At 41.3% G+C, this 27,159-nt stretch overlaps 1 protein-coding gene across 2 annotated transcripts in view; it reads left to right on the top strand.

Moving 5' to 3' along the window:
• The window catches only part of ST8SIA1 (ST8 alpha-N-acetyl-neuraminide alpha-2,8-sialyltransferase 1), a 237,303-nt gene that overhangs the window by 167,455 nt on the left and 42,689 nt on the right, over window positions 1–27,159 (top strand). For both annotated transcript variants that reach the window (XM_039486598.1, XM_039486589.1), the window contains 2 exons: window positions 1,366–1,475; window positions 10,327–10,419. In XM_039486598.1, coding sequence (XP_039342532.1) covers window positions 1,366–1,475; window positions 10,327–10,419 — 203 coding nt within the window. The remainder of the gene's footprint in view (window positions 1–1,365; window positions 1,476–10,326; window positions 10,420–27,159) is intronic.

Genomic DNA, 27,159 nt, shown 5'->3' with positions numbered 1-27,159 from the left:
TTGACTTTGCATTGTGATCCACTGGTAAAGTGCTAGGAAGGATCTTAAACCAGTGGTAAATAAAGGCTCTTCCCCCCGCAGTTTTAATTTATGCCAGGATTGATTGGCTCAAGTTTTAGGGAGCTGCAGTCAACCCCTAAATATCTTGCCTGAGGCCACAGAATGATCAGTGCTAAGGCCAGGAATCGAATTTAGGAGGAGCCCTGGCTGCCAGTACCCTGCTCTAACTACACTTCTTCCTCATTTATTCCTCTCCCCCCCAATGTGTTTTTTGTGTATAATCTCATGAAGGTGCCTTTAATATTATTTGGTTTGTAGTGTTGTAACTGTGTTGGTCCCAAGATCTGAGACAAGGTGGGTGAGGTAATATCTTTGATTGGACCAACTTCTTTTGGTGGAAGAGACAACCTTTCAAGATCCATGGGTCCTACACATGCTTATCACAGCATGCGGTGTACCTCATCCAGTGCATCTAAGGCTCCAACAACAACTATGTAGGTAAAACCAGACAATCACTATGCTCTCGAATGAATACACACAGAAAAATAAAAGAGAAAAACACCCTATCATCCATGGGCAAACATTTTTTGCAAAGTGATCATTCCATATCTGACCTCTCAGTCCTCATCCTTAGAGGAAACCTGCCCAACTCCTTCAAAAGACAAGCTTGGGAATTTAAACTCATAGTTCTGCTAGACACTAAAAATCATGGTAACAACAAAGACACTGGTTTTATGGCTCATTCTAACAATTTGCAACCTACTTAACCCTTCTTTATCTTAAGATTGCAGAGGTGTTAATTGCCCGCTTTGTTTTAAGTGGTTTCTTGCAACCTGTGTTAACCCCTTATGCTTAACAATCGGTCCCACCTTGTATATAGCTATGACACTCTTGTTACCTTTTCCAAACCCAAAGAAGAGCTCCGTGAAGCTCAAAAACTTGTCCCTTCCACCAAGCGAAGTTGGCTGATAAAATATATTACCTCACCCACCTTGTCTCTCTCATATTTTTTTGTGTTCCTTCTATTGTACTCTGCCCTGGTAATTTGAATAGAAAATACATCCCACTGCACAACTCTTTGTGAACACCAGGAATTTGTAACTCGGAAATTCTGTGTCATATAATAACTACATTATCCTAGTGCTGAATATTGATGGAGTCTGCTTTTGGGAGTGTGGGTGGGAATCAGACTGCTCATACTTTGGACTAATTTCCAAGCATAATTTGCCCTCCTCTTTCCCCTTTTCTTGTCCCTATCCCAAGACCTAACCCCTCCCTAGTTCCTGATAGGCCTCAGGAGTGGCTGCTACAAACAAAGATTGTGTGTTCTCCTCTGTAAAAACTGGCCTTGTTTTCTGTTGCTAGGCTACCCCATTCCAGCTCCCATTGAAGAAATGCTCCGTGGTGGGAAATGGTGGGATTCTGAAGAAGAGTGGCTGTGGCAGACAAATAGATCAAGCAGATTTTGTCATGCGGTAAGACAGACCCCTGCTGCAGCACTGCCTCCTCCTCCACCCTTGCTAAGTCTCCGACCTTTCAAAGCTGTTTGTTTGTGATTAATCAGTTGTAACTTGCCTTTTTTTCTTTTTCAGGGTGATTTACACAAGTGATTTGGGGGGAGGAGAGGGTGACCAGATGTCCCGATTTTATACGGACAGTCCCGATTTTTGGGTCTTTTTCTTAGATTAATCCCCACCCCCTGTTCCGATTTTTCACATTTGATGTCTGGTCACCCTAGGGGAGGGCAGCAGTAGCAGACTTATATGCCCTCCCTGGCTATGCAGAAGCTTATCTCTGGGAGATTTATAGATGGATGAATTAGACCGCATTAGACGTTGGCCTGACAAACACAATGGCAGTGAGAGAGAAAGCTGCCTTTTCTTTTGCTTTCCAATTACATTACATTCTGATCCTACTAGGTGCTGAATGTCCTCTTTTGAAACTCATATCCTCATCCCCACCCCATTCAAGTCAATCTGAGTAGATAGCACTTGACAGGGAGAGACCCATAAATGAGACAGAGGAGGCTAAAATGTTTTCCTGTGATTTTTGCTCCCCTAAGATTCAGTTCTGAGCATCTGAAAATAGAGCAGACTTCTTCCCTTGACACAGTTTTCTTTAAACTCCCCTCGTTCTCTTTTTTGCTCCTGCCATTCTGAAGGTATTAGGATCTGTCAAGCAGGATGTTGTGCTATATAGTGCTTTCTTGATTGAATTTGGCACTATCTAGATCTGCACTCTAGATATTGGAGGAGGAGGAGAAATAAATTAGTTCCTCTTTGTTAAACATGAAGAAGAAAAACATTGTGGGGGAAGGGGAGGAGGAAGGAAAGCTAAGCATTCCATTTCTCATCTCTATAGGAGTTTCTCATGGCTTTGAAATGGATGCAAAATTAACTCCCACTTCTAAGAGTTCCCTAATCAGATTTTGATGGCTTATTATAAAACTGTACTAATTTGTGAAAAAACAAACATTGTTATCATAATTCTGGTTTGCACCCAAGAGACCAAATACCTTCCTTAACAGAACAGAGAAGTAAACTACAGACAAAGGAAATATGTACTGTACACTTAAAATATATACAGGAAACAAATAGGCATGGAGGGAGACAGTGCATTTGTTGCTCTTAAAACATTTAAACTTTTCATTTACAACTAGATAACATTATTGCAGTATTCCCTAACGTTCCTTATACTTAGTTTATGGAATACCTAAGGAGTGCTCCAGCAATGAAAATTAGTTACAAAGACAATTAGAACATTTTTAAGAGCATCTCTTTTAGACTGATAGGAAAACATTTCCCAATACCAAAAGGGGAACTTGGCCATAGGCTATTTTTAGTGGATTGTGAGTTGGATAGAAGTGGTAGGGGGAAATCCTGCAAAGTCTAGCAGCTGATTGCAAGCAGGATTGCATTAGTCATATACTGTCATATTTATGGGGAAAGGTTTAAGATCTTTTAAGTGTACTAGATAATATACAGGTGATGAAATGCTTTTCGTTAGCAGGTGGAGTAAGTTAGATTTAATTGGCCTTTTCCATATCTAATTGCTGTAATTAAAAAATATATATATTTTATTTGGTAATGACTCCAAAAATTACATGAAGTTGCTTCAGCTTGCTAATAAGAGATCTTTGTGCAGCTTCCTTTAAAATAACATCTTTGTGCAGCTTCCTCTTCAATAACATCAAATATTACACCAATTTTAAACATGTTCCAGTTTTTCCCTGTTCAAAATGTCTTTATTTTAAATTTATTCAGTTGCTATCCACCTCCTATAAGCTCTGTCACAAGATTACAATTATATTCTTTGATATATTGTAATCACTGAAGTTAGTGAATTACACAGTAATGTGGAAAATGTAGGAGTTTAAACTCGTTCAGTTGCTTGAATATTAATAATGTTGCAGTAATACAAAGATTGCATTAGAGCAGCAGATCTCAGTCTTTAAGATGTAGCCCACTACAGCTAAAACTCAAAAGTATTTGGCATATCACCTTCATAACTGTACTCAGGGTAGTCACAATGCATTCTTATTTTGACAATATACCTTAAACCAGTGTTTCTCAACATTTTTGGGTTTGCCACCTCTTATTTGAAGACCAGATTTTTGTGACCCCACCTTAAGTTTACTGTAAGAGTAAGACTAGAAATTATCAGTGATAACAATAAGCTTATATAATTTATTTGTGTTTGTGTTTTGAGATGTTGACAGAGAGTACTTGACCTTGAAGGGAAAGTGTGCATGGCAGCAGAAGCGGGAGTGAGGTGGTTTGGTTGTTGGTTTTTTTTGTTTTTTTTTCCCCCCTTTAGATTGAAATAAAATGTTCAGTGCACCACGATCACTTTTGTAGCTGCTTCAGGAGGTCGTGACCCACCAGTTGAGAATATCTGCTTTAAACCAACCCAGGTGCCACCTGCTGGTGGCTTTTGTTTCACTAGTGCAGAGGTCGGCAACCTTTCAGAAGTGCTGTGCCGAATCTTCATTTATTCACTCTAATTTAAGGTTTTGCATGCGAGTAATACATTTTAGCTTTTTAGAAGCTCTTCCTATAAGTCTATAATAATATAGAACTAAACTCTTGTTGTATGTAAAGTAAATAAGGTTTTTAACATGTTTAAGAAGCTTCATTTAAAATTAAATTAAAATGCAGAGCCCCCTGGACCGGTGGCCAGGACCCAGGCAGTGTGAGTGCCACTGAAAATCAGCTTGCGTGCTGCCTTCAGCACACGTGCCATAGGTTGCCTACCCCTGCACTAGTGACTACTGGTATGTGTACTACAGTTGGGGACCAGTGCATTAGAATAAAGAACATAAATGAACCCTTTCAAACACATTTTTTCATTTAAAAATTCAGATTTGTTCTTTTGACCTCCAGCCAGGTTGACAGCATATTTATCCCTCTACAGATATACAGATTATACACCATTGTGCTTGTCTATCACATCAGCTTGCCATTGCCCATCTACATCCATAATAATTATATTGTTTCGCCTCAATATGGTTCTTTGCTGGTTTGAGTGATGTGTAAGCATCTTGATCATAAAGGCAATCAATCACCAGTTTCCTGTTCTTGCTTTATTATGCTGCTTAGTAGCCTGAAAATAGGGAAACACCCTGAAAGTCTTTTGGGAAAGTAATCATGATTGTGCCTGTCCTCTGCATGGTCACTCAAAGAGGGAAAATGGGTTAAATGATCTCTTGCAAGGACTGAAGACAATCATTGTTCTTCATTTGATTATCTAAAGGATGAAGTAGTGGGCATGGCCACACGATAAAAATAAGTTTGCTAAGCACTGTGTGCATTTGCTATTTGCTACATTTCCCATCCCCAGCTAAATGTGGTACTTAGTAAAGAATTGTAGATGGAACCAAATATACTGCACCAATTTCTGTGCAACCCTTTCTACTCCCTTCAACTCTACCTGTGCACCTGAAGCCTGATTTGCAAGTCAGTTACTTGGCCTGTCCAAAAGTGAGCCCATCAATTGAGTTTATCTCAGCTGGTTTTGTAATAAGAACTGTTCCCTGGCAGGGTCCACCTACAATGGTTCCTCCAGGAGCATAAGACTATATAGTACCATATAGTATCATAAACTACCATTAAGGACGCAGGTTTATTACAGTGGTGAAAATTTCTTGGATACTGTGCTTTTCCTGTTTGTTTCCATGATTTTAATAAACTCACTCTGCAGCAGTGGCTCCTGCCTGTGGGGCTGAGCTTCGCTCCCTGCTCCATATGTTGTGACCTGGTGCGAAGGGTCACAGCAGCTCTTAGGTCTGGCCCAGCTGCCCCTCCATCATGACAGCAGGAGGGGAATGGCACCAAGCCAAATTTGAAAGATTGGCGCTTATGGCCTGGCACTTGGGGTCACAGTGCCACTCAGGTTTGGCCTGGTTGCTCCTCCATCTGTTTAATAATTGAAAGGCAAAAAGACCATGCATTGAAAACAAGAATTTTAAAGCTTAGTGAATCCTCTAGTTTTGTCTAAAGAATTACACCGAGTGCCTTTCTATGGCCAATGCACCCATCTAGATTTTGGAGTACAGAGGACAAATATGGTAAGAATAATTACCAGTAAGATATGGAAAGAGTGACTTCTTTGTGGGATAAGCATAGTACAGTTCTTACTGCCTTGGGTAGTTTATGTTTCCTCTTGGTTCACCAGCTACCCATAGAGCATGAGGGTCTCAGCTGTGAAACAGGTACCACCTCACAGGGAATTCTGCATGTTGATCACATTTTTTCTATTGCCTTGGTTTGAGTGAAAAGATGCAATAGATACCAGTGTATTCAAATCCATATTGCTTTGAGGCCAACAGTCAGAGGATTTATATAAGCTCTTGGCCTCAAGAAATTCTTTTCTCTCCCTTCCCCTGCCCAAGACCAAAAGATTCATTAAATGACTAATAAGTGGATGTGGTATAATTAAAAATGCATGCTTCTTGCTAGTATGAAACTTCCACTTCACGGTCTGTCCAACACCTGTCTGGGACTTGGCGTTGTGCAAACCAGCCTAAAAAATAATTGAAAAAAGCGAAGGGCCTTCTGCTGACCAGCTGGCTTCTTGCTGAATTTCCAGCTGGGTCCTCAGCCAATTTCTTAATATTCCATGCTGCAGCACAAGCTGGGAGAGAGATTTACTGATGAAGGGAACGTGATTTTAAATGATGCATCTGGGGCTGGTTTATAAAAGCAGACGTATTTATTCATATGTTTGGGTGATAAAGTTATGGCGATGCAGTTATAAAGGACAATGATTTAAACAAGCATTGAGAGAGAGTGTACCTTGATTCAGTGAAAACGTGACCTGCCTGTGCATGTGTGTTTAAATATAAAGATACTGAGACTTATCCTCTCAAATGCAAAAAGTCCATTATCCAGCTTGCCAATCTGTTTTATTTCCCTGTAACAACAGATGACCAAGTTTACCAGGAAACTGGAGCAATCTGTTTCTTTTGATGTGCTTGGTGCTCAGTTGCGGCTCCGTTTTGCCACCCTTACTCACGCTGAGTAATTACCTTACTTTTCAAGCGGTCCCATTGCTCTGTCTAAGATATTATGCAGTATCAATGAGGGTGGCAGAACTTAATCTGATGGAGGGATCTCACGCAATTTGAAAGTGACTTGCTGCACCCAACCTGAGAGTGAGAACTCTGTTTTTCTCCGACAATTATTAGCTCTGGTACTAAAATGTCTCCAAGTCACCTTCTGTTTACTTGACTTCTGTCATCATTATATAATCCAAAACCCACGTTCCCCAGATTCCGTTGTAAGACAGAAATCTAAGCAAATATTTATCTTGTTGCTAATGATGCTTTCCTCATAGTTAGGATTTCATTTTATTCAGGTGTTAAATTTGCTGTCTGTCATCAGACAAAATGCACAGCAGCTGCACAGAAAAATGTTTAAGAGAAAATAAAAGGAGATAACATTTTTTTTTCATTGCTGGTGGTCCTAGCATCTATTAATATGTTACCAGATCTTCTGAGAGCACTACTACAAAGTGTTGAAAGTGATTTGATTTTCTACATTTGTTGGGATTTTGTTGAGTGATGAAATAATAACTAAGGGGTATTAGAGTTTGTTTACAAGGATGTATGTATATTTTATAAAAAATTAAGAAACCCGCCGCCCCCAAACCCCAAGATTTTTCATGTAATTAAAAAGTTCATGAAATTTTGCATTTCACACTTTCTCTCTTTTTATACCCCTCTACTTCCCACTTGAAAAAAGTGGAAGACAGAATGGGATTTTCCTGATGGTTTTGACATTGAAAGTTTTGAAACATTTAAAAAAATGTTTATTGAAATTCTTTGTTTGGAATGTCATTGACAAATGTTGACAGAAATTTTTCCAAGAAAAATGTTGTTGTTATTGAACCCCCTTTTTTAATGAGAAAACAATGATCAAAACAGACAAAAACAAAACAAAAACCCAGCCAGCTAAGGGTCAATCTTCCCCTTTTCTTCTTTTTAAGAATTGCAACCATGAAAAAAGAGAAAACAATAGTGACACATGGCTCTCTACAAAAGATAGATACTATCTTTTCACACTGGAATTTTCTGACAGCATGAATATAAACCCATGCTTCTGATGGCTTGTATCTGAATTTATGCAAATATATGCACATTTGCACCGTCCTGTTTTTGTTAGAGGATGTTGGCAGATTTGCATTAGTAATAACTATGCTTGAAATTGCACAGAAACAATGGTGTGTAATGTGCAGACAAATATATCCTCCCACCCACCAACTCTGGACATAACACAGTGCGCACATGCTCAGTATGGATTGCAGAAGGGGCCAGCCACAGTACTTCCTCCTCGTTATAAGGGAATGGGGCTGTTCATTGAATGCAGTGAAAACACTTGCCAAGGGCAGCAGTCAGACTGCGATGGTAATAGCATCCCTTGTTACTTGGCCCCGATTGACACTGCAATGAATGCGTACTACAGCATACAACCTTTCAGACTGGAAATAAGATGCAAAATTTTTCACAGTGAGGGTAATTAAATTCTGGAGCAATTTACCAAGGATCCTGGTGGATTATTCATCACTGGCAAATTTTAACTCAAGATTGGATGTTTTTCTAAGAGATGCTCTAGCTCAAACAGGAATTATTTCAGGGAAGTTCTATGGCCTGTGTTATTCTGGAGGTCTGACTAGATAACCCTTCTGGTCTTTAGAATCTGTGAACATTACAGCATTAATCCTTTCTACGGTAATGCTAGAAATTGGCACAGAAACTGAGCTCATTCCATTCCCTATTCCCCCCAAATTCCTACCTTTTACTGAGGCAGGATATAGGCTCCATGCAATTAGAATCTAGTAGATACTTGGAATGAGCAACCAGTGTTCATTGCAGGTACATGACACACCTATTGCCTGGAAGTAGTGCACAAAGGAACAGATTGGTGGAGCACACTTTTGTATCTGCTCAGGCCTATAAACACAGGACATCCAGGAAAGGGGAGCTAAAGAGAGTTGGGGAAGAGTACAGTGCCACATAAAAGGTAGATTTTCACAGGAGCAAGAGGATCTGAATTGGGCCAAAGAAATCTGTGTCTTCATGGTAACAGGAGAAAAGGAAATGAATATGAAATGATATTGCTGTCTATGCTGGAGCCTGCCCTGCTTGACTTTTGAGTCCCCATAGCCACTGGATTGAGTGCAGTTGCCCGAGTAGGTTAAAACAACCAGAGGCTGTTTTACTTTTTGCTTGGCTCTAACCTCTTCTGAGCACGCAGTTTTGGGGGGGAGCATAAAAAGCAGGGCTATTACACTTGGCCATGCCCCCTTTCCTTCCCTTAGATCAGGGGTTCTCAAAATATTTCAGGCTATGACAACCTCCCCCCAAAAGAAGTGACTACCGCCCCCTCGCCCCCACATACCAGGCCACCCTTACTTCTGCACTGCTGCTGGCAGTGGCACTGTCTTCAGAGCTGAGTGCCTGGCCAGCAGCCACTGCCCTATGGCCATCCAGCTCTGAAGGCAGCACAGAAGTAAGGGTGGCAATACCGTAACCCCCTTACAATAGGCTTGCAACCAGGGGCGGCTCTAGCCATTTCGCCGCCCCAAGCACGGCGGCACGCCGCGGGGGGCGCTCTGCTGGTCGCCAGTCCTGCGGCTCCGGTGGACCTCCCACAGGCGTGCCTGCAGATGCTCCACCGGAGCCGCGGGACCAGTGGACCCTCCGCAGGGATGCCTGCGGGAGGTCCGCCGGAGCCGCCAGCCGCCCTCCCGAGGACCGGCAGAGCACCCCCTGCGGCATGCCGCCCCAAGCACGTGCTTGGCGTGTTGGGGCCTGGAGCCGCCCCTGCTTGCAACCCCCTTTTGGGTCAGGACCCCCAGCTTGAGAAATGCTGCCTTAGATCATACTCTGTTTGTCTATGCTGCAGTTTCAGTGAGTGAAGCAGGCAAGGGACGTGGTTCTGCATGAAATGTATTTATTGGGAGTATAACAATGTCTGGGTGTCGGTGCATTTTGGTCTACATTTAGCATTATTTCCACTTTCCATCTCTTCATTGTGGAGCAGTTGGGTCTAGTTTCAGTGACAGTAGTTTCTGTCACATTGTTTCTCTCAGTCTTCCCCCTTACCTATCTTCTTTCCTAAAAATGACCTGCAAAGTAGAGTAGTGTACTTAATGTCTCCCACAGCCAGGTTGTGGGAGGCATTCAAACACCGAAATTCATATTAAGTAACCACTAAAAAATATTTTTTTCCTCCACCTTTGGAGTCCAGTTGGTACTTTCTGTTCCACTGAAGAGATTTCAGACTGTGACATCAAAAATACCAAAAGCTTCATAGTTTGCAAGATATGTAGTCCATGATGGTTGTGATGTCACAGAATGATGCATTCTGGGACACAGTCAGCCAACAAGGAAAAGTACAGAGGGGGATGGGATTTTAAAAAGGTTAGTTGAAATGTATTTCTGTGCATAATGTATCCTTTTGCCTATAGCCTATTAGCAGGGACATTCGATATATAAATCTAGGCACTTTTCATTATTTGCTTCAGAGTTTACTGTCAATACACTTATATAGAACCATCTCTTCAAAAGTGCATAATTTTGCACTTACCCACATTTTAGTGCAAAAATACCCTGTTGTAGATACACATATTGGGAGAGTTTGATGCTTAAATAAAGTGTAAGCAATTCTGAAGATTTAGCTCATAATCAGTTTGTCATTTGGCCCAGTATTAGTATTGCAAATTTTCTGTCAGCTTGCATGACCTTATGTGCAAACTAGATTCCTACAATATAAAAAGTCTGAAACTGGAACATGACAAAAATCTTTGATGTCTTTGTTTCTGCAGATGCAACCTTCCTCCTCTGTCCAGTGAATACAGCAAGGATGTTGGATCCAAGACCCAGCTGGTGACGGCTAATCCCAGTATAATTGAGAAAAGGTAGAAAGCACATTCATTCTTGTTCAGCAAGGAGAAGGTTTCATGTATATCATAGATGTTGATGTGACAGAGTTATGTTCCTTAAATATTTTCAATATAAGGTTCTTGAGCCTAGGAATAGTTCTGTGAGGAATACATATGCTTGTCCCCACTTTAACAGATGAGGAATTTTAGGCACAGAGATGAAGGTGACTTGCCCCAAGTCAGCAAGCCAGAGGCAGAACCAGGAGTAGAACCCCAAATTCCTGATTCACTTTACAATGTATGAGCATAGGGGTGCAAACACTAAGGGCCAGAACAAGGCCATGTTCTGATTAGGACTCTTTATGATGTCATCGTTGTGCATCTACTTGGAGCATAACTGGAATCTCATCCATAAAAAGTAGATGAAAGTCACTTTGCCATATTATGAGCCTAGTCTTGCCCCATTTAAGTAATGGAAGTTTTACATTGTCTGATTCCACTCACTCCCTCATCCCCATTTACCAATGGGGATGGGATTAAGCCCTATTTTAAATGGATGAAACAAAAGAAGTAGGAGTAAACACAGTTCCTTCATGTTTTCCTTCTTCCCTCTTAATACCTGGGCTTATCCTTTAAAATGTTGCAGGCTTTGGCTTTAATGGCACTCTGTAATGTCTTTCCACTCTCTGGCTCGGCAGGAGAGGGGCTCCCTCCTGTGGTCCTCCTAAGACACATTGGACAGTCTTTCCCGTGGTATCTAATCAAACCGTCCTAGACAATGGGACAGATCTTCAGTTGATGTAAAGCAACATAGCTCCAATGAAGTCAAGGGACCTATGCTGACTTACAACATCCGAAGATTAGGCCCTACATGCACTATTGATCGTTTTTGCAAGCCAGTCGAGCTTTGAAATCAGAACATTGCTATTGAACCATGAAGCGCTCAAAAGTTAGGAAGTAAAGTTAATATTGCAAGTGCAGACTTGACTCTGCGCCCTTTTGTATTTGCAGTACTCTGGAATTTTTACTTCCATTTCATGGCCACATACTACTATTAACATTCAATATAACATCATACATTTTTTTTCAGCCTTAGTTACCTAGGGACAGTTTCTTACAGTATCACCTACTGCTCTGTGAGTGCCAGACAATCAGAGAAAGTCATTTATACTGTATGGAAAGGTCACAATGAACATTACTTATACAATCTATATGTGACTCAACTGATAGTCAAAATTTGCTGGCATATTGACCACCTCAATTCACAGCTAAGTTAGCTTTGTAATTAACTGGCTATCTTGCACCTAAAGATGCTGCGCTGCTTGTTGCAAAGAAAATATGTAGTAAATGGATGCTAACAAAAGTGAATACCCATCTATGGATATCCATAGATTATCTTGTGATAAAGGTACGGGAAGGGGTCTCAGGAGACCTACATTGAATTCCTATCCCTGCCACAGATTTCCTGGGTGACTTTGGGCAAGTCATTTACCTAAGAGAGAAGTTAACTTATCATATACCATGTCTATGGCGTAATGATATAGTGAACCATTCTGATAATAAATTACTTTTATTCAGTTTTTAATTGTAGCATTTCAAGATTCCACACATGTATATCTAAGGTTGTGTGATCTTCTGTTAGTGGAACAGTAGCATCTAATTTATGACTGTTATAAAGCAGGCACAGAAAAGAGCAGGATTAAGTCTGTCCACGGAATTTCCTGATTTAGGGGTTATTTTAATGTAGTTTTTGGATGAATAAACACATGTATTTTATGTGTATGTATGTCTCACACACATTTTAATTTGGGAGTTTGATAGCGATCATAATAGTAATCACCAGTGCAAAAGGCATTGGTTTTTTTTAATGCAAATTTTTGTCTTAGCAAATTCATCACTATCGCACATATGTACTGTTTTTCATTGTCACTTTTCATTGTCATGTTTTCATTTTGCTGGCAAACTGTAGTAGGAAAACTTGTTTCCCGCTGTCTCCTCCAGAGACTGTATTGAAGAGACAGCTGGCAAAACCCAACAAAATCTTAGTAACATACCTTGCTGCATGATTTCCCATATTAAGTGTGTGAAAGAGGAAGGTTTTCATGTTTTGGAATGCTTTGGAAAAAAATGGTCATTTCTTCCTCCCCCACATCCTCCCCTCATTGTCTTATTGTAGGGCTTGATTCTGCAATGTACTGAGAGCTCTGGCCTCAATCCAGAGAAACGCTATATCAGTCTTACCATGGAGTCACAGACAGTCTCCTTAGGCCAGTGGTGGGCAGACTGCGGACTGCGGGCCAGCCGCTGGTGGGCCGCCAGACTATTTGTTTACATTTGCATGGCTGCCCGCAGCTCCCAGTGGCCTCGGTTCGCAATTCCCGGCCAATGGGAGCTGCGGGAAGTGGCGGCCAGGCCCACGCCGCATATGGACCGCAGATTGCCCACCACTGCCTTAGACTCTTCAGCCTGTCTTGCTACCCAGACAAACAGGACTTTGTGATAAAAGGTTATTTAAACCAAAAATCACACCACATTTAGGTAGCTTCCAGTCCCAAGAGACCAGTCACTTATCTAGAGTACCAATTAATCTGGGGTCTTACACCAAAGACAATGCTGGCAGCCAATTCTGTAGTAAACTAACTAAGGTTTATTAGCTAAGGAAAGGAAAGGAGAATTATCATTATTATTATTGCTACTATATTATAATGGGACACAGATAAGTAAAAAGAATGCAAGAAACATCCCACTAGTTTTCATGAAGTTTAAACATCAAATACTCTTATACATTTAATAATCACTTTGATCTATTCTAATACACAAGTGAATTGACCTGGGGCTCTGGCATGAGCTGTCACAGTATGTTAAGAGAAAATCTACGGCTCTTAGTTTCTCTCGTACTGCTGCTATAGCAAAGCGGTGAGGGGAAGCAAACGTACATGTATTTTTTTAAAAAAAACTCTAGAGGTGATCCTGAAAAATAGACAAATAAGCCCTTATATCTCTACCAGGGAAATTGGTAGAAATTATAACAAAAAGTAGAATTAAAAACCTGGAAGGTCATGGTAGGGTATAACCAGTACATTTTCTGCAAAGGAAAGTCCTTCAAATGGATCGATAGAATAGGTGATTAAGGAAAACTAGATGATATAATTTATTTAAACTTTCAAAAGGCCTTTGACAAAATACCTCACAACAGGCTACTAAGGGAACTAAGTAGTCATGGGGCTAAAGACAAAGTATAGTTATGGATCCAGAACTGGGTAGGAGACAGGCAACAAACAGTTGGATTTGAATGGTCAATTTTTATCATGGCGAAAGGTGAACAGTGAGGTGCTTCAAGATTCTGCATTAGTGCTTGTGTTGTTTAATAATTCACGATCCCCCCCACCCCAAATAATAAAAATCTCATTTTGAAAACTTCAGAATATATATTTTGTTTGTTTTTTCCAAAAACGCGTTTCAACCAGCTCTACCTGTAATTTTTTTTCACTGTGCCCTAAAAGGTCATTGGAAAAAATGTTCTGAAATGTATTGCAGGCATAATTGTGTTTTATGCTCCTTACAAACTGAAAGAATAAAAAACCCACACACTCGCTTTTTCAATCTCTGGGTAGCAAGCACATCAGAGTAACATTATATGTTATAGACATAAACATATGCCTGATGAAGATTAATTTCTTTCTTCAATTGCACTTTTCTTTTTGTGAGTTAATTAAATCTGTGACTGAATCTAATACACGTGAAAATGAGGAGCTTAATAACATGTGAGCCTATCATACCCTTTAATGGAAAAAACAACTGGAGGAGTTGCAGTGGGCTAGAAAATCTTACAATATTCCCTTAACAAAGGAAACTAACAAAACTAGTTTCCTCCTGATTCATTCAACCTGGTGGTGGATTTGGCCTTCCTCCTCAGACAAGCAGCGGATTCAGTTCCTGAAATCTGCAGATCTCTGGTATCTTCAGGAGAGACAGGGTCATCAGCACATAGGTTCTGTGCCCTCTCTGGGGCTTCCTCAGCCCTAATCCTGCTCACTCTCTATATCTGACCTATCAGTCCTCATCCTCAAAGGAAACCTGCACAACACTTTCAAAAGACGAGCGCAGGATCGTAAATTCATATCTTTGCTAGACACTTAAAATCATGGACTGAATAGAGACGCTGGATTTAAGGCCTATTACGAGAATCTATAAGCCACTAACCGCTGCCCTCCCGTTGCCTTTTGCCCACCCGTCATTCCCCCCTATGACTGTAGGGGTGCTAAAGGGCCACTTTACCTAGAATGGTCCTTTCAAATATGTGTTAACTACTTATGCTAAACAATCTGTTCCACCTTGTATTTAGCTGTGATGCTCAGGGTATGCCTACACAGCAATAAGAACAAGGAGTACTTGTTGCACCTTAGAGACTAACAAATTTATTTGGGCATAAGCTTTCGTGGGCTAGAACCCACTTCATCGGATGCATGTTGTGGAAAATACAGTAGGAAGATATATATATATAAAAATACAGAGAATATGAAAAAATGGCTGTTGCCATACCAACTCTAAGGAGACTAATCAATAGCCCACGAAAGCTTATTCCCAAATACATTTGTTAGTCTCTAAGGTGCCACAAGTACTCCTGTTCTTTTTGCTGATACAGACTAACATGGTTACCACTCTGAAACCTACACAGCAATATAAGCCTGTAGTTCGTGAGACCTGAGTCAGCTGACCAGTGTCAGGGAAACCTGGGCTTGAGCGTCTACACTGCATTTTAACCCTAGATTAAGGATTTTCTGACCCATGCTTGAACCTAGGGCTCTGGTGTCCACACTGCAGTGCACAGACCTGAGTAACCCTATCCCAGAGTGGCTAGCAGCCCCCCCTCCCCGGAGTGTTTTAGGCCTACGACTGCACAGTTTGAGAAGCCTACCATCTAATCTGAGAATTGGGCTCTCCACCTCTAGGCTGAGTCACAATGGCAGGAAAATGCCCATGTCCTAAATATCCTCAAAATAAGGGCACATCAGTAGAGCCCTGCGTAGATACAAAATTTGTATCCGCATCCGATCTGCAAAAATGATCCACGGATGCGGATGTCTGCAGATATAAAGCGGATATCCACATATGCGCAGGGCTCTAGACATCAGTCTCCAGGGCTGTCAACTATTAAAACGAAACTTTGCAATGCTTTTTTAAAATGGGATGTTCGATGAAGGTGTTTTTTATTGGGTTGTTTTCGTATTGATTTTTGTCTGTTTTGAAGTTTGATATAAAATGTAAGTTTCAGAGGAAACCCCCCCACCCCTTTCTGAGGAGCGGTGAAGTGCCTCCGCAGATAAGGGATCCCTGGGGAAGTTTTGGGGCTGGCTCCCACTCACCACCCTCACGGTGCATGCTGGCCAGGCGCCTCAGCACATGTAGCCCCTGAAGGGGGAGGTGGCCCAGAAGCAAGGGAGAGTGCAGCAGGACCAAATGGTTGCCCTGCAGGAGGAGTGGCAGCCAGGTGTTGGGGTCATCCCCCAACAAGCTGTGCTGAGCCGGGAGCTGCAGGGCCGTGGCTTAGTCCCCACTCTGTTCTCAGGTTCTTCCACCCCCTCCCATTGTGGTGCTTCCTGGAGCTGCACGTGCAGGGTTGCCCAGGCAGCATGCACCAAAATCTGGCTGTGCTCTTGTGACCAGGAAGTAGCTCTCTTTACAAAAAGCTTCTGATCTCTCTCCATTGAAAACCCTGCAGGCTTTTTGATGGTGTGCTTGCAGACTGGTGTTCTGCAGGTAATGGGTTCATGCTGACCTCAGCTGCTGCAATTTGCAAAGATGTGTGGATTCCATTTGCAATAGAGTGCAATACACTGCACCATGATTGTCAGCATGGAGTGGATTAAGGGCGTTGCCCCAAGGAATTATGGAATACAGTCAAAGGACTTCTAGGACCTGAGTCAAGTTGAGGCCTCATGCATACAGGAAAGCAATAGGGCTCAGACCCTCCGTCACAGCCAGGGGCGGCTCTAGGAATTTGGCCGCCCCACGCAGTCATGCCTGTGGGAGGTGCACCGGAGCCGCGGGATCACCGGACCTCCCGCAGGCATGACTGCGGACAGTTCACTGGTCCCGCGGCTCCAGTGGACCTCCCGCAGCTGTAGAGGGTTTGCTGGTCCCGCGGCTCCGGTGGAGCATCCGCAGTCATGGCTGCGGGAGGTCCACCCGAGCCGCGGGACCAGCGAACCGTCCGCAGTCATGCCTGCGGGAGGTCCGGTGGACCCGCGGCTCCGGTGGACCTCCTGCAGACATGACTGCGGAAGGTCCGCCGCACCCGCCTGCCGCCCTGCCGGCAAAATGCCGCCCCAAGCGCGCGCTTGGCGCGCTGGGGTCTGGAGCCGGCCCTGGTCACAGCTTAACATGGGCTTGGACCCTCCAGCCCTGCAGGGTCCTGGGACCCTTGGTTCAAGCCCTAGGTTAACAGAATTGGTGTGTGGATGGAAGGGGGGTTAGGTTTGAGCCTGGGCTTATATTGCTATGTAGACATACCCTCTGAGTACATTTCCCAGATCTGAAGAAGAGCTCTGAGTAAGCTCGAAAGCTTGACACTCACCAATAAAAGTTGGTCCAATAAAAGATATTACCTCACTCACCATATCTCTTTAATATCCTGGGACTGACGGGGCTACAGAAACACAGGATACAACTTTACCTCTGTCATTTTCTGACTTTTGGGTGCTTAATGGACAACTTTAGAGCCTCATCAGGCAAATGCTTATGCACATGAGTAACTTTACCTATGTGAAAGAGTTTCACTGAAATTTGTGAGGCTACTAGCATAAATATTTGCAAGATCAGGGTTTTAAGTTTACATTTTTCCATCCTAATGTAAGCTATTTTAAAATGTGTCACACATGAATGATTTTCAATTACTTAATAGCTGATGTTATATCAATTTGGAGCACATAAAATCATCTATACTTGAGTATTTTAAACTTATTTTTGCCCCATGTTCAGAAAGGGAAGGTAGGAGAAAATTTAGGTTACAAAGTTCTAGGACTTACTTTTCTTTGGAGGTGTAGAATGTTTATACTTGTAAATATCTTTAAAGAAAAGTTAAATACATTTTCCCCAAATTAAACTATCTCACATATGTCCTATTCAACATATTCATAAATGATCTGGAAAAAGGGGTGAACAGTGAGGTGGCAAAATTTGCAGATCATACAAAGCTACTCAAGATAGTTAAGTCCCAGGCAGACTGCAAAGAGCCACAAAAAGATCTCACAAAACTGGGTGGCTGGGCAACAAAATGACAGATGACATTCAATGTTGATAAATGCCAAGTAAAGCACATTGGCAAACATAATCCCAACTATACATATAACATGTTGGGGTCTAATTAGCTGTTACCACCCAACAAAGATCTTGGCATCATTGTGGATAGTTCTCTGAAAACATCCACTCAATGTGCAGCGGCAGTCAAAAAAGTGAACAGAATGTTAGGAATCATTAAGAAAGGGATAGATAATAAGACAGAAAATATCATATTTTGCCTCTATATAAATCCCTGGTACACCCACATCTTGAATACTGCGTTCAGATGTGGTTGCCCTATCTCAAAAAAGATATATTGGAATTGGGAAAGGTTCGGTAAAGGGCAACAAAAATGATTAGGGGTATGGAACAGATACCATATGAGGAGAGATTTTCAGCTTGGAAAAGAGATGACTAGGGGGATATGATAGAAGTCTATAAAATCATGACTGGTATGGAGAAAGTAAATAAGGAAGTGTTATTTACTCCTCATAACACAAGAACTATGGGTCACCAAATTAAATTAATAGGCAGCAGGTTTTAAACAAACAAAAGGAAGTATTTTTCACACAATGCACAGTCAACACTTGGAACTCCTTGCCAGAGGATGTTGTCAACATAACATGACAGTGGCCAATGCCAGGTGCCCCAGAGGGAATGAACAGGTAATCATCAAAGTGATCCATTCCCTGTTGCTCAATCCTAGCTTCTGGCAAACAGAGTCTAGGAAGACCATCCCTACCCATCTTGGCTAATAGCCATTGATGGACCTGTCCTCCATGAATTTATCTAGTTCTTTTTAGAACCCTGTTATAGTGTTGATCTTCACAACATCCTGTTGTTGTGGGGCATCGGGTATTGACCACTGTTGGAAGACAGGATACTGGGCTACATGGACCTTTGGTCTGACCCAGTATGGCCATTCTTGAAAACACTCTGGGCCTGATTTTCCACTGTCACGCTGGTTTTATGGTAGTATAGTGACTTCAGTGGAATTATTTTGGTATAAAATCTGTGTAACAGAGTAGAGGATAAGGCCCCCTGTTTGTGTCTTGTTATTAAGAAATTGTACTGGGACTGCGAGATCAGAGTTCAAGTCCAACCTTTGTCACAGAATTCCTCTGTGACCTTGTGCAAATCATTTAGGCCCTCATCTTCAACTGAAATCAATGAGAGTTAGGCACCTAAACACCTTTAAGGATCTGGGCCTTAGGTCCTGATTTCCTACTGTCTTGCACCTTGTGTAATAACTTACATCTTTGGAAAGTGGCTGTAAAATACTATCCAATCAGAATGGTCACCAATCAAATGTTATCCAATCCGATTCCACTTTGCATAGGTGTAAATGACTACACAAGGTACAGGACACTGAAGAATGTTGGTTGTAATCTCCCTTTGTGCCTTTGTTCCTAATCTGATATAAAAATTCTGTACCTCACAAAGGTGTGGTTTGGATACATGCATTAATATTTGTGAAGTGCTCAGACACGACAGTGATTGGGGTCTGATGAGGGCTTAGCTAGATTGATTCTCTATCTACTGTTTCTTTACAAAACTAGAGGTTTTTTCTTTTGAGATTTTAAACTTCATTTTTGGTCTCTGCATAACAGCCTCTGCCTCTTTCTTCATGCCCACTCTTCTGCACACACATTAAAGGGACACTATCAATTTGTTCTGAAATTTCAGGTTGGTTTTGTTTAAAGATTTTGCTTTTATTTAAGTCAGCCTTAATACATATAGAAATGTTTTCATCCCTTTTTTTTCCCAATGACAGTCGTGAAGGATTTAGTTTTAAGTTTTTGGGTTTGCAGCAGGAGTGTATTATTCATTTCCCTGTTGGATTGTAAGCTAAATAACACTGCACTGGCAGATCAGAACCAGAAATAAATTGAAATTCAGAATAAACAGAATGTCACTCTCAAAACTGAATGAAAGACAAAAGGTAGCAAACAGCATATATGGTGATAAGTATTTTTTTTAAATGTCTTTCACTTTGAGATGCCACTTACACTTCAATGTGGCAGAGAGGTTTTTGTTTTTAAATATGCTGGGCCAAATTCATTGCTGGCTCTGTTAGGGGAAATTTGACCCATTATTGGTGTCCCTTCAAATGGTTCATTCTTATTTGCTCATTCATTTCCAGTGTTTATTCCCACACTGGCCTTCCCCTGCTAGTTGTGAGGAAACACGCCCAGAAGCTGAGAGAGCATCCCATTGAGACCCACCATTAAAGACTACCAGTTAAAGCATGGATGCTGACTCAGCACCAGAGCTATTCTTAGTTTTCATTGTTTGTGGAAGATACACAGGATGAATAGCCTGGATGGTGGCCTTTTAAAACTGAAAAGGTCAGGAGTTAAAGAGAGCAGAGCAGTCTATCGTTAAATAAGAATTTGATTACACTGTATATACAGGGCCAGGGTCTTCCTTCCCTCCCGCCCTCCCACATACACTGCTGGGTGTAAAACACTACTTCATGGGCCAATGAAGCCTGTTATGCTCTGGATGATTCTCCATGGGGGAATGGCAGGGAGTTCTACTTTTGTCCTCTCTCGAGTTCTGCCAGGGGCAGGTAGCTTTAGTTTTTATCAGAAACACCTAAAGAATCCTGCAGCTGGAGGTGGAAATGCAGATGTGTTGAATAGACACATCCTCAGGGAGTCCAAGTCATTCCTCCTTCACCGGCAGCACCTCCCATTTTGGGGCAGCACTCTGTTTTTATGCCTCCCAGCAAAGAAGAGGGGGTGTCACTGCAAATCCTTCCTTGCAGATTTCCTCTGAGCGGGACCCTGCACCATGATTTAGGCCGGCAGAAGCTAGTATGAACTTGGAGTGAATTTAGCCCATTGACTACAAACCGCATGAAAGCACAATTAAGGTTGTGAATGATTTCATCTTCACTTAGTACTACAGCATCTGAAAGCTAATTTTTAAAAAAAAATTAACCTTTGTCGTCTTGCTCATGTCCATCCTCTCCTAAGGAAAACATGAATTACAACAGTCGGATCTTTCATTATATGACTATTTAAGCTGCTTCCGTGTTTCTTTGTCAGGTATAAAGTAATCTCAGGCAAGATGCGTGTGGGTGAGTTCAGTACTGGGGTTCTGTAACTCAGCCCAGAGTTGATGGCTGGACTTTAGGATGGGTATTAGACTACTAGCAGGAGAGTTGCTGGGGGACAGTGGCATCTTCAGCTCTTAGTGGAGGATGGTGGCCAAAGGCAAACTAGTGTGGCCTGTGAGTGGAGTGTGAAATGAGAAATGTAGTCTCTGGCCCGCAGATAGGAGGTGTTGAAGGAAGCCAATCTCTGGTCCAAGAGTAGGTTGTTTTGCTGTTGCAAGTCAGTATGGGGTGTAAGTGCTTTGGAAAGGTGGGTAAGCAACATCATCCTCATTTTCCAAATGGGGTAACAGAGGCACAAAGAAGTTACATGACTTGTGCGAGGTCACATAATGAGTCTCTGTTACAGTCCAGAATAGAATCGTCCTGGCCCCTAACCCAATGCTCAATTCATTGGATCACAGCTGGCCACTGTACCTGTTCTCAGTAGACTTCCATGTCCAGGCCTGTCCATCCAGCACAGTTATTCAGCACTAAATTCACATACAGAATTTTAGATGGATGCTGTTAACTGACAGATCCCTTGTTGTCTGAAAAACTGCCAGCTGTGTTGACTGTCAGATACCAATGCTATGGCAAGGCACAGTGGCATTAGATTCTTATCCATGGTGCTCCTTTGCCCATGTGCACAGGGTTACATCATTCAGCAAATCTGTGGTCAGAAGGAATTTTCCTCCAGCATATATTGGCAGGGACCTTGTGGATTTCACTTTCCTTTGGAGTAGGGATTATCCATTAGGCTCAGGGGAGAGTACTCCATTCTGGCAATTTTCCACAATCACTGAGTGCAGTGGGGAGCCCTTTGAAAGACCTTGAACATCCTTCTTGTTTTCTATGCCAGTGTTTCTATATATTGCTGGGTCAGCTCAGTTCTGTAGTACTGTTTTTACTTCCTCACATATTGCCCTTGGTCATCCTATCTGGCAAATTTCTCATTCTTAAAACCTTAAATAACCACCTGAAGTTGCAGCCCTGGAAACTGGAGTAAAAAAACTTTGATTGGTGGTGATGACTGTGGTTGTTTCTTAGTCTAAATGCAAATACAAGATGGGCATAAGATATTAATGTTCTTTTTTATTTTGCACTTGTTTGTTACAAAGCATAATTTTGTCCCTTAGGGAGAACTGTATTTTAAAGGACAGATTCCACCCTCCAATGATTTTTTTACCAGAAGCCTTGCCATGTCTTGGAGGGTGTAATCATCTTTATCTGGTGTAAATCATCTTAACTTTGTGAATTATGTCACCTGAGGATCTGGTCTAACATTTTCAATTTAATTTTGTTTTAGAACTATGAAAAATTCAGAAAGTTTCTTCCAATTACTGTATTACATTTGTTGCTGCAAACAGAGGGAATGTTGTCTAATGGTTAGGACAGGGAGCTGGGAATCAGGCCATTCCCAACTGTGTCATTCACTAGGTGTATGACTGTGGACAAGCGCACCTTCACTTCAAATTACACATTTAGAAAACGAGTTAACAATTATACTTTCTGGCATGAGACTGGATTTTTTAAAACAAATGTTCAAGTCCTTGAATGCATTGCATAAGTATTATTGCATATCCTCTGAGTGATTTTTCTTTTGCTATCCTGACAGGTCATAGTCTAGATTCAAACACTTGATCTGGGACACTAGGTAATCACATTCATGTTTTATTCCATTGTATTGTGCCACTTCATTTTTCCTTATCTATTGTATTAATAGTAGGTCTAATCTCTTTACACTATATGTCATCTCATTGCACCCCTTCTGGACAAACATGACATTTGCCGGTACTTCCTGCCTCATTTCCCTTCTCCAAGGTGCGTCCCTTTGGCCTTTCTCACATGGAAAGGTGTTCATGATGTAGTTTGGACCCCCATCCAAGTTACTAAGCAAATTTAACCCCTTCCAGGGTAACAAAAGTCCAGCCAAATATCCAAAAGATTTTTCTGTCCCTCCTGGGCTACCTTTAAATCTTTCCTTGTTCTGTTACAGACTGCTGACCCCTATGCTGCTTTCCCTGAAGTTCCTCTTGCAATCTATCACTCATTGGTGTTCCCTGTATCCTGCATACCCTACCTCAGGGTTTTCCACATGAGCCTAACCTGCTTCCTGCAGGTTATCTCTGTGAGTTTTCTCCACCCTTTTTATAAGGCCCATGTGTTCATCAGGCTGTCATTTGACTCCATTAGTCCCACTCACTAGGCTGCAGAGGGTTGCCAGATTTTTCAACAACCACAAGCTGAAATGGGTATCAAAAGAAGTCCAAAACAAGCAGCCAAACTCCTCTTACAAATGTAAATTCAAAGTTGCTTCTTTTTGGATAACTTGGCAATGAAAGGATGGCATGCTGGAAGTGAAACCTAACCAGAGAAAGGATTGCAACACAGTTACCATATGTCTCTGCTGAGAGCTAGCCTTGTGCTTCTGTATATGGCAGGTAGACTGGAGTGATCATCACCGTTCCTCCGCTGGCTGGGATGGATCAGCACATCTATGCATCTTTCTTTTACATAGTTTGCCAGCAGTTTGAGTCCTGCAAAGTGAATGAACAGTTGTACACACAAAGCATTTGTGAAGTGCAAACATCTCAGTCAGCTGTCATGACAGTACCTCACTGCCTCAAAGTAAAGGACATCTTAATACACCAAGCTATGCAGGCTGTGTTCAGGAAGGAAGGTCAGTAAGGAGTTGGGCAAACGTTGTGACAATATTTCTGTGAATATTCATTCAATTTTTTTAACAAATTCACCCAGACAATGTTTGTGCCTTGTTTGCTTTCACTTTCCACAAATATTCATATTTATTGGCAGGAGTTTTCACATTATCAGTAACTTTTAAGTGAATAGTGAAGAATACTAATGAAAAGTGAATACTGAATTCACAATTTAAATAGCTGCACAAGAAACCAGTGTCAAAGAGTTCTGCTTTCTTGGGGTCTGATTCAAAGCCCACTGAAGTCAGTGAGTGTTCGATGTCAACAGAAAATGTAGATCAACCCCCATACTTAGGGAGTGAAAAACCACCATTGTGACTTCAAAATAGCTTGAATTTTTAATATTCAGTACTCCAGTGAATTGCTCTCTAGCAAGATATGGACAAAGAATTATTTGCAGACAGGAATAATTTTTACTAATAACTTTGAGATTTTTTTCAAATGTATTGATTATTCAATCTGTCTGTGACCAACTAAAAAACTGAAAAACATAACATAAGTTGTCAATTATTTGCTCTGAATTATTTGCCCAGCGCTAGTCCCTGTAAGTCTGGGCAGCAATTAAATGTTGTTTTCTTTTCATTTTGAATTGCATATGACAATCTGCTTCTTTCTCCACTAGTCTGGACTTGAGGATTCAGTTGGACTAGAAATGCAGGCACAGCAGAAGTTACAGCTAATGGGTCAGATTCTCACCTAATATATATCTGTATAGGTCCATTGAAACCAGTGGAGCTATGCTAATTTATACCAGGTGAATGTTTAGCCCCTTGACTCTTTTTTCTCTCCTACCAACATGTGAGCTCAAGCCTTTGGGTTTCTTCTGCTATACTTGATGGCATCCCTTACACCTGAAATAGGGTGTAGGCAATAAGCTCAGTTCTGTGTGGTCCTGAGAGTTTCCTACCAGGATGCTGAGTGCTTTCTGCTTTCACCGAAGCTGATGCTTTGCGGGTTCAGACCCAGAATACTTTAGGCGCTTGTGTTTTTATCATCTGTTTCGGGGGAAATGCAAAAAATGCTGCATTCACATTTTGATAGGTAAGTAAAAGAGGATCTGAATTTCGTATTTTGATAAGACCATTTCAAAATGTAAAACCAAGGACCTAATGGGGACTGATTCTCTGTGGCCTTTCGCCTTGTGTAGTCATTTATGTCTGGGCAAGTTGACTGCAATTTGGGAGTAAACTGCTAAAATGAGTGGTAGAGATTTACAACCAACATGACCAGATATAAATGACTTCACAGGGCAGTGGAGAATCAACCCCATAGTCTTTAAAGATGCAGTACACTAGGGAACACTATGAAGGTTTTGCAAGAGGTTTATTATTCCTAGCTTCTTAGTTAATTACCAGTTTAGGATCTGATTCACCACAGCAGTAACACCAGAATAAAACCGAAGAAAAACGCTGACAAATCAAGGCCTGGGTAAACTACCTTCTGCCTTATTCAATTCTCATTGCAGTTCCATTTCCATATGATATTCTTCACTTCCTGTCTTAAAATGACACCAGAAACACTACATTTTAAGGTCCAATCCTACAAAGTAGCTAATGCTTCCTGTGAGAAGCTGAGCTGCTTTGATTCTCATTGACTTCAATGGAATCTCGACACCTTGTGGGGATCCACTCAGCATCTTACAGGACTGGGTCTTTTGGCTTACATTCAGCAAAGCATTTAGGCAAGTGCTTAAGTTATATTAGTTTGCAATGCTGGGTAACATTTCTAAATGTGCCTAGATGACTTAGGCTTCTAAGTCCCATTTTCAAAAATGTCTTAGGTACTTGGCAGCCAAAGACTCTTGAAACTCCAGGGGACTTAGTGCCTAAGTCACTTTTGAAAATGGGACATAGGGCCCTAAGTCACTTAGGCAGTTTAAAAAATGTCACCTTCTGTGAAGTGCTTTGAGGCTTGTGCAAGGGTCTTTTATAAAATCAATACATGTGAATCATAATAATAGAAATATTAATTGTTTCTTCTCTCACGTCCAGTTAGGTCAATGGCAAAACTCCCATTGACTTAGTGGAAGTAGGATAGTGGTTGTATAGTAAATGTCAAGGAAATTCTCATTTATGTTAAGTTTTTGATCATTTTTTTAACATATGTTTAAAAACAGAGAAAATGTTAACCTTGAGCTTCATGAGCCAGTGACTAGACATGCTTCATTCAATAGTTATGTTCCTCTAGTGTAGCTAGGAAAGCTGTTTCTGAATTGTGATTCTCTTTCTAAAATCATTCTAATGCTTTTCAGTTTGTAAGCTAGTGGCAAGTGCACGATGAGACACATCTAGTAAGCTTTTGAATGACAATGAACAGTACTATTACTTTGGACTGAATTTGTTTATCTGGAATTATTTGTAACATTTGAAAGCAGCTGCCATTTGTGTATCAAACATTTTTCAAATAGGTGACTAGATGGCTTGAGGAGATGAAAAGCCCTGGGTCTTATCACTTTTACCTGTTCAAATCCAATCTCGGTTTGTAATAACTAGAGATTACCTAGACTTTAAACTCTTAGGAGCAAGAACTGTCTTTTTTTTATGTAATTTGCACGCTGCCACAATGCAGTCCTAGTCCATGACTGAGGCCTCTAGACACTAGCACCATTTAAATAATCATGATAAAAAGTAAAAGAGAAGGTGATAAATTGGGATTGGGATCCCAATTTGGATTGGGTTTTGGTTAGGGCTAGGGCTCTAGGCCAAATCAGAGCTACCATTTTGGGCAATTTGCTCTGCTACTGCCTATGTTGTGCTTCTTCTGTGAATGGATAGAGGTCATCACTTTACAGGTCACTCTCCATTTGACACCTTGCGCCAGCATGAAACTTATCAAACTGTTTTTTTAGATATATGAAATATCATGACTTCCTTTTGCAAACTCAATACATGTTAAGAAACACACAGAATAAAGTTCTCCCAGAAGTACCCTGTATCAGTGGGGTTACTCTGCATTTGCACCTGTGTAACTGAGAGCTGAATATGATCCTTTGTCTTTTCCAGGAGAATTGAAGCCACCAATGTGTAGCTGATGTCGGTTTTTTTACTTTGGTTCTGATCAGTGAAGAATTAAAAAATGGCTAAATAAGCCCCTCTATTTATGATTAAGGTTAGCAACAATGCTAGTGAGGCAAAATGCTATGAGTTCTTAAATCTCAGGTGTAGACACTGCAAAATATATATCAGACCCTGGAACATATAATTGGATAGTTCATTCTTTGTTGCAGAAGATGATGACTAACATTTTTTAATCTGACTGCTTCATGACTTCCCTTAAAACAGGCCAACATTCATTTTTCCAGGAATTACCAGTGTTTATTACATGTATACAGTAGCACATTATTTATGATAGGAAGCTTGTGCTTCTCAGCTTTATTTGTGACGCATTTGCAGGCTCCCATAAAAGATTTCATTCACAATATGCTTTCTTCTAATGGGTTATGCACTGACTAAAAAGATTGAATACAGTAATTGGCCTTAGCTTTGGTCCTGGCTTTATCATCTTAAAGCTCTACCTAGCATAGAGCATTATAAAAAAGGCTTAGGGAAACTGAGATTTGGGGCCAGTGTTTCTAGTCACCCTTCCTAAACATATTCTAACCACCTTTAAACATACATATATTTTTCCCTTTGCTATCAGACGCCAAACAGAGAAGCTGTCCTGTTACTGTTTAAT

Source organism: Mauremys reevesii, linkage group 1, assembly GCF_016161935.1.
Source record: "Mauremys reevesii isolate NIE-2019 linkage group 1, ASM1616193v1, whole genome shotgun sequence".
Taxonomy (NCBI): domain Eukaryota; kingdom Metazoa; phylum Chordata; order Testudines; family Geoemydidae; genus Mauremys; species Mauremys reevesii.
Note: the sequence above shows the minus strand (reverse complement) of the source record. Positions and strands in the feature narration are given on the sequence as shown.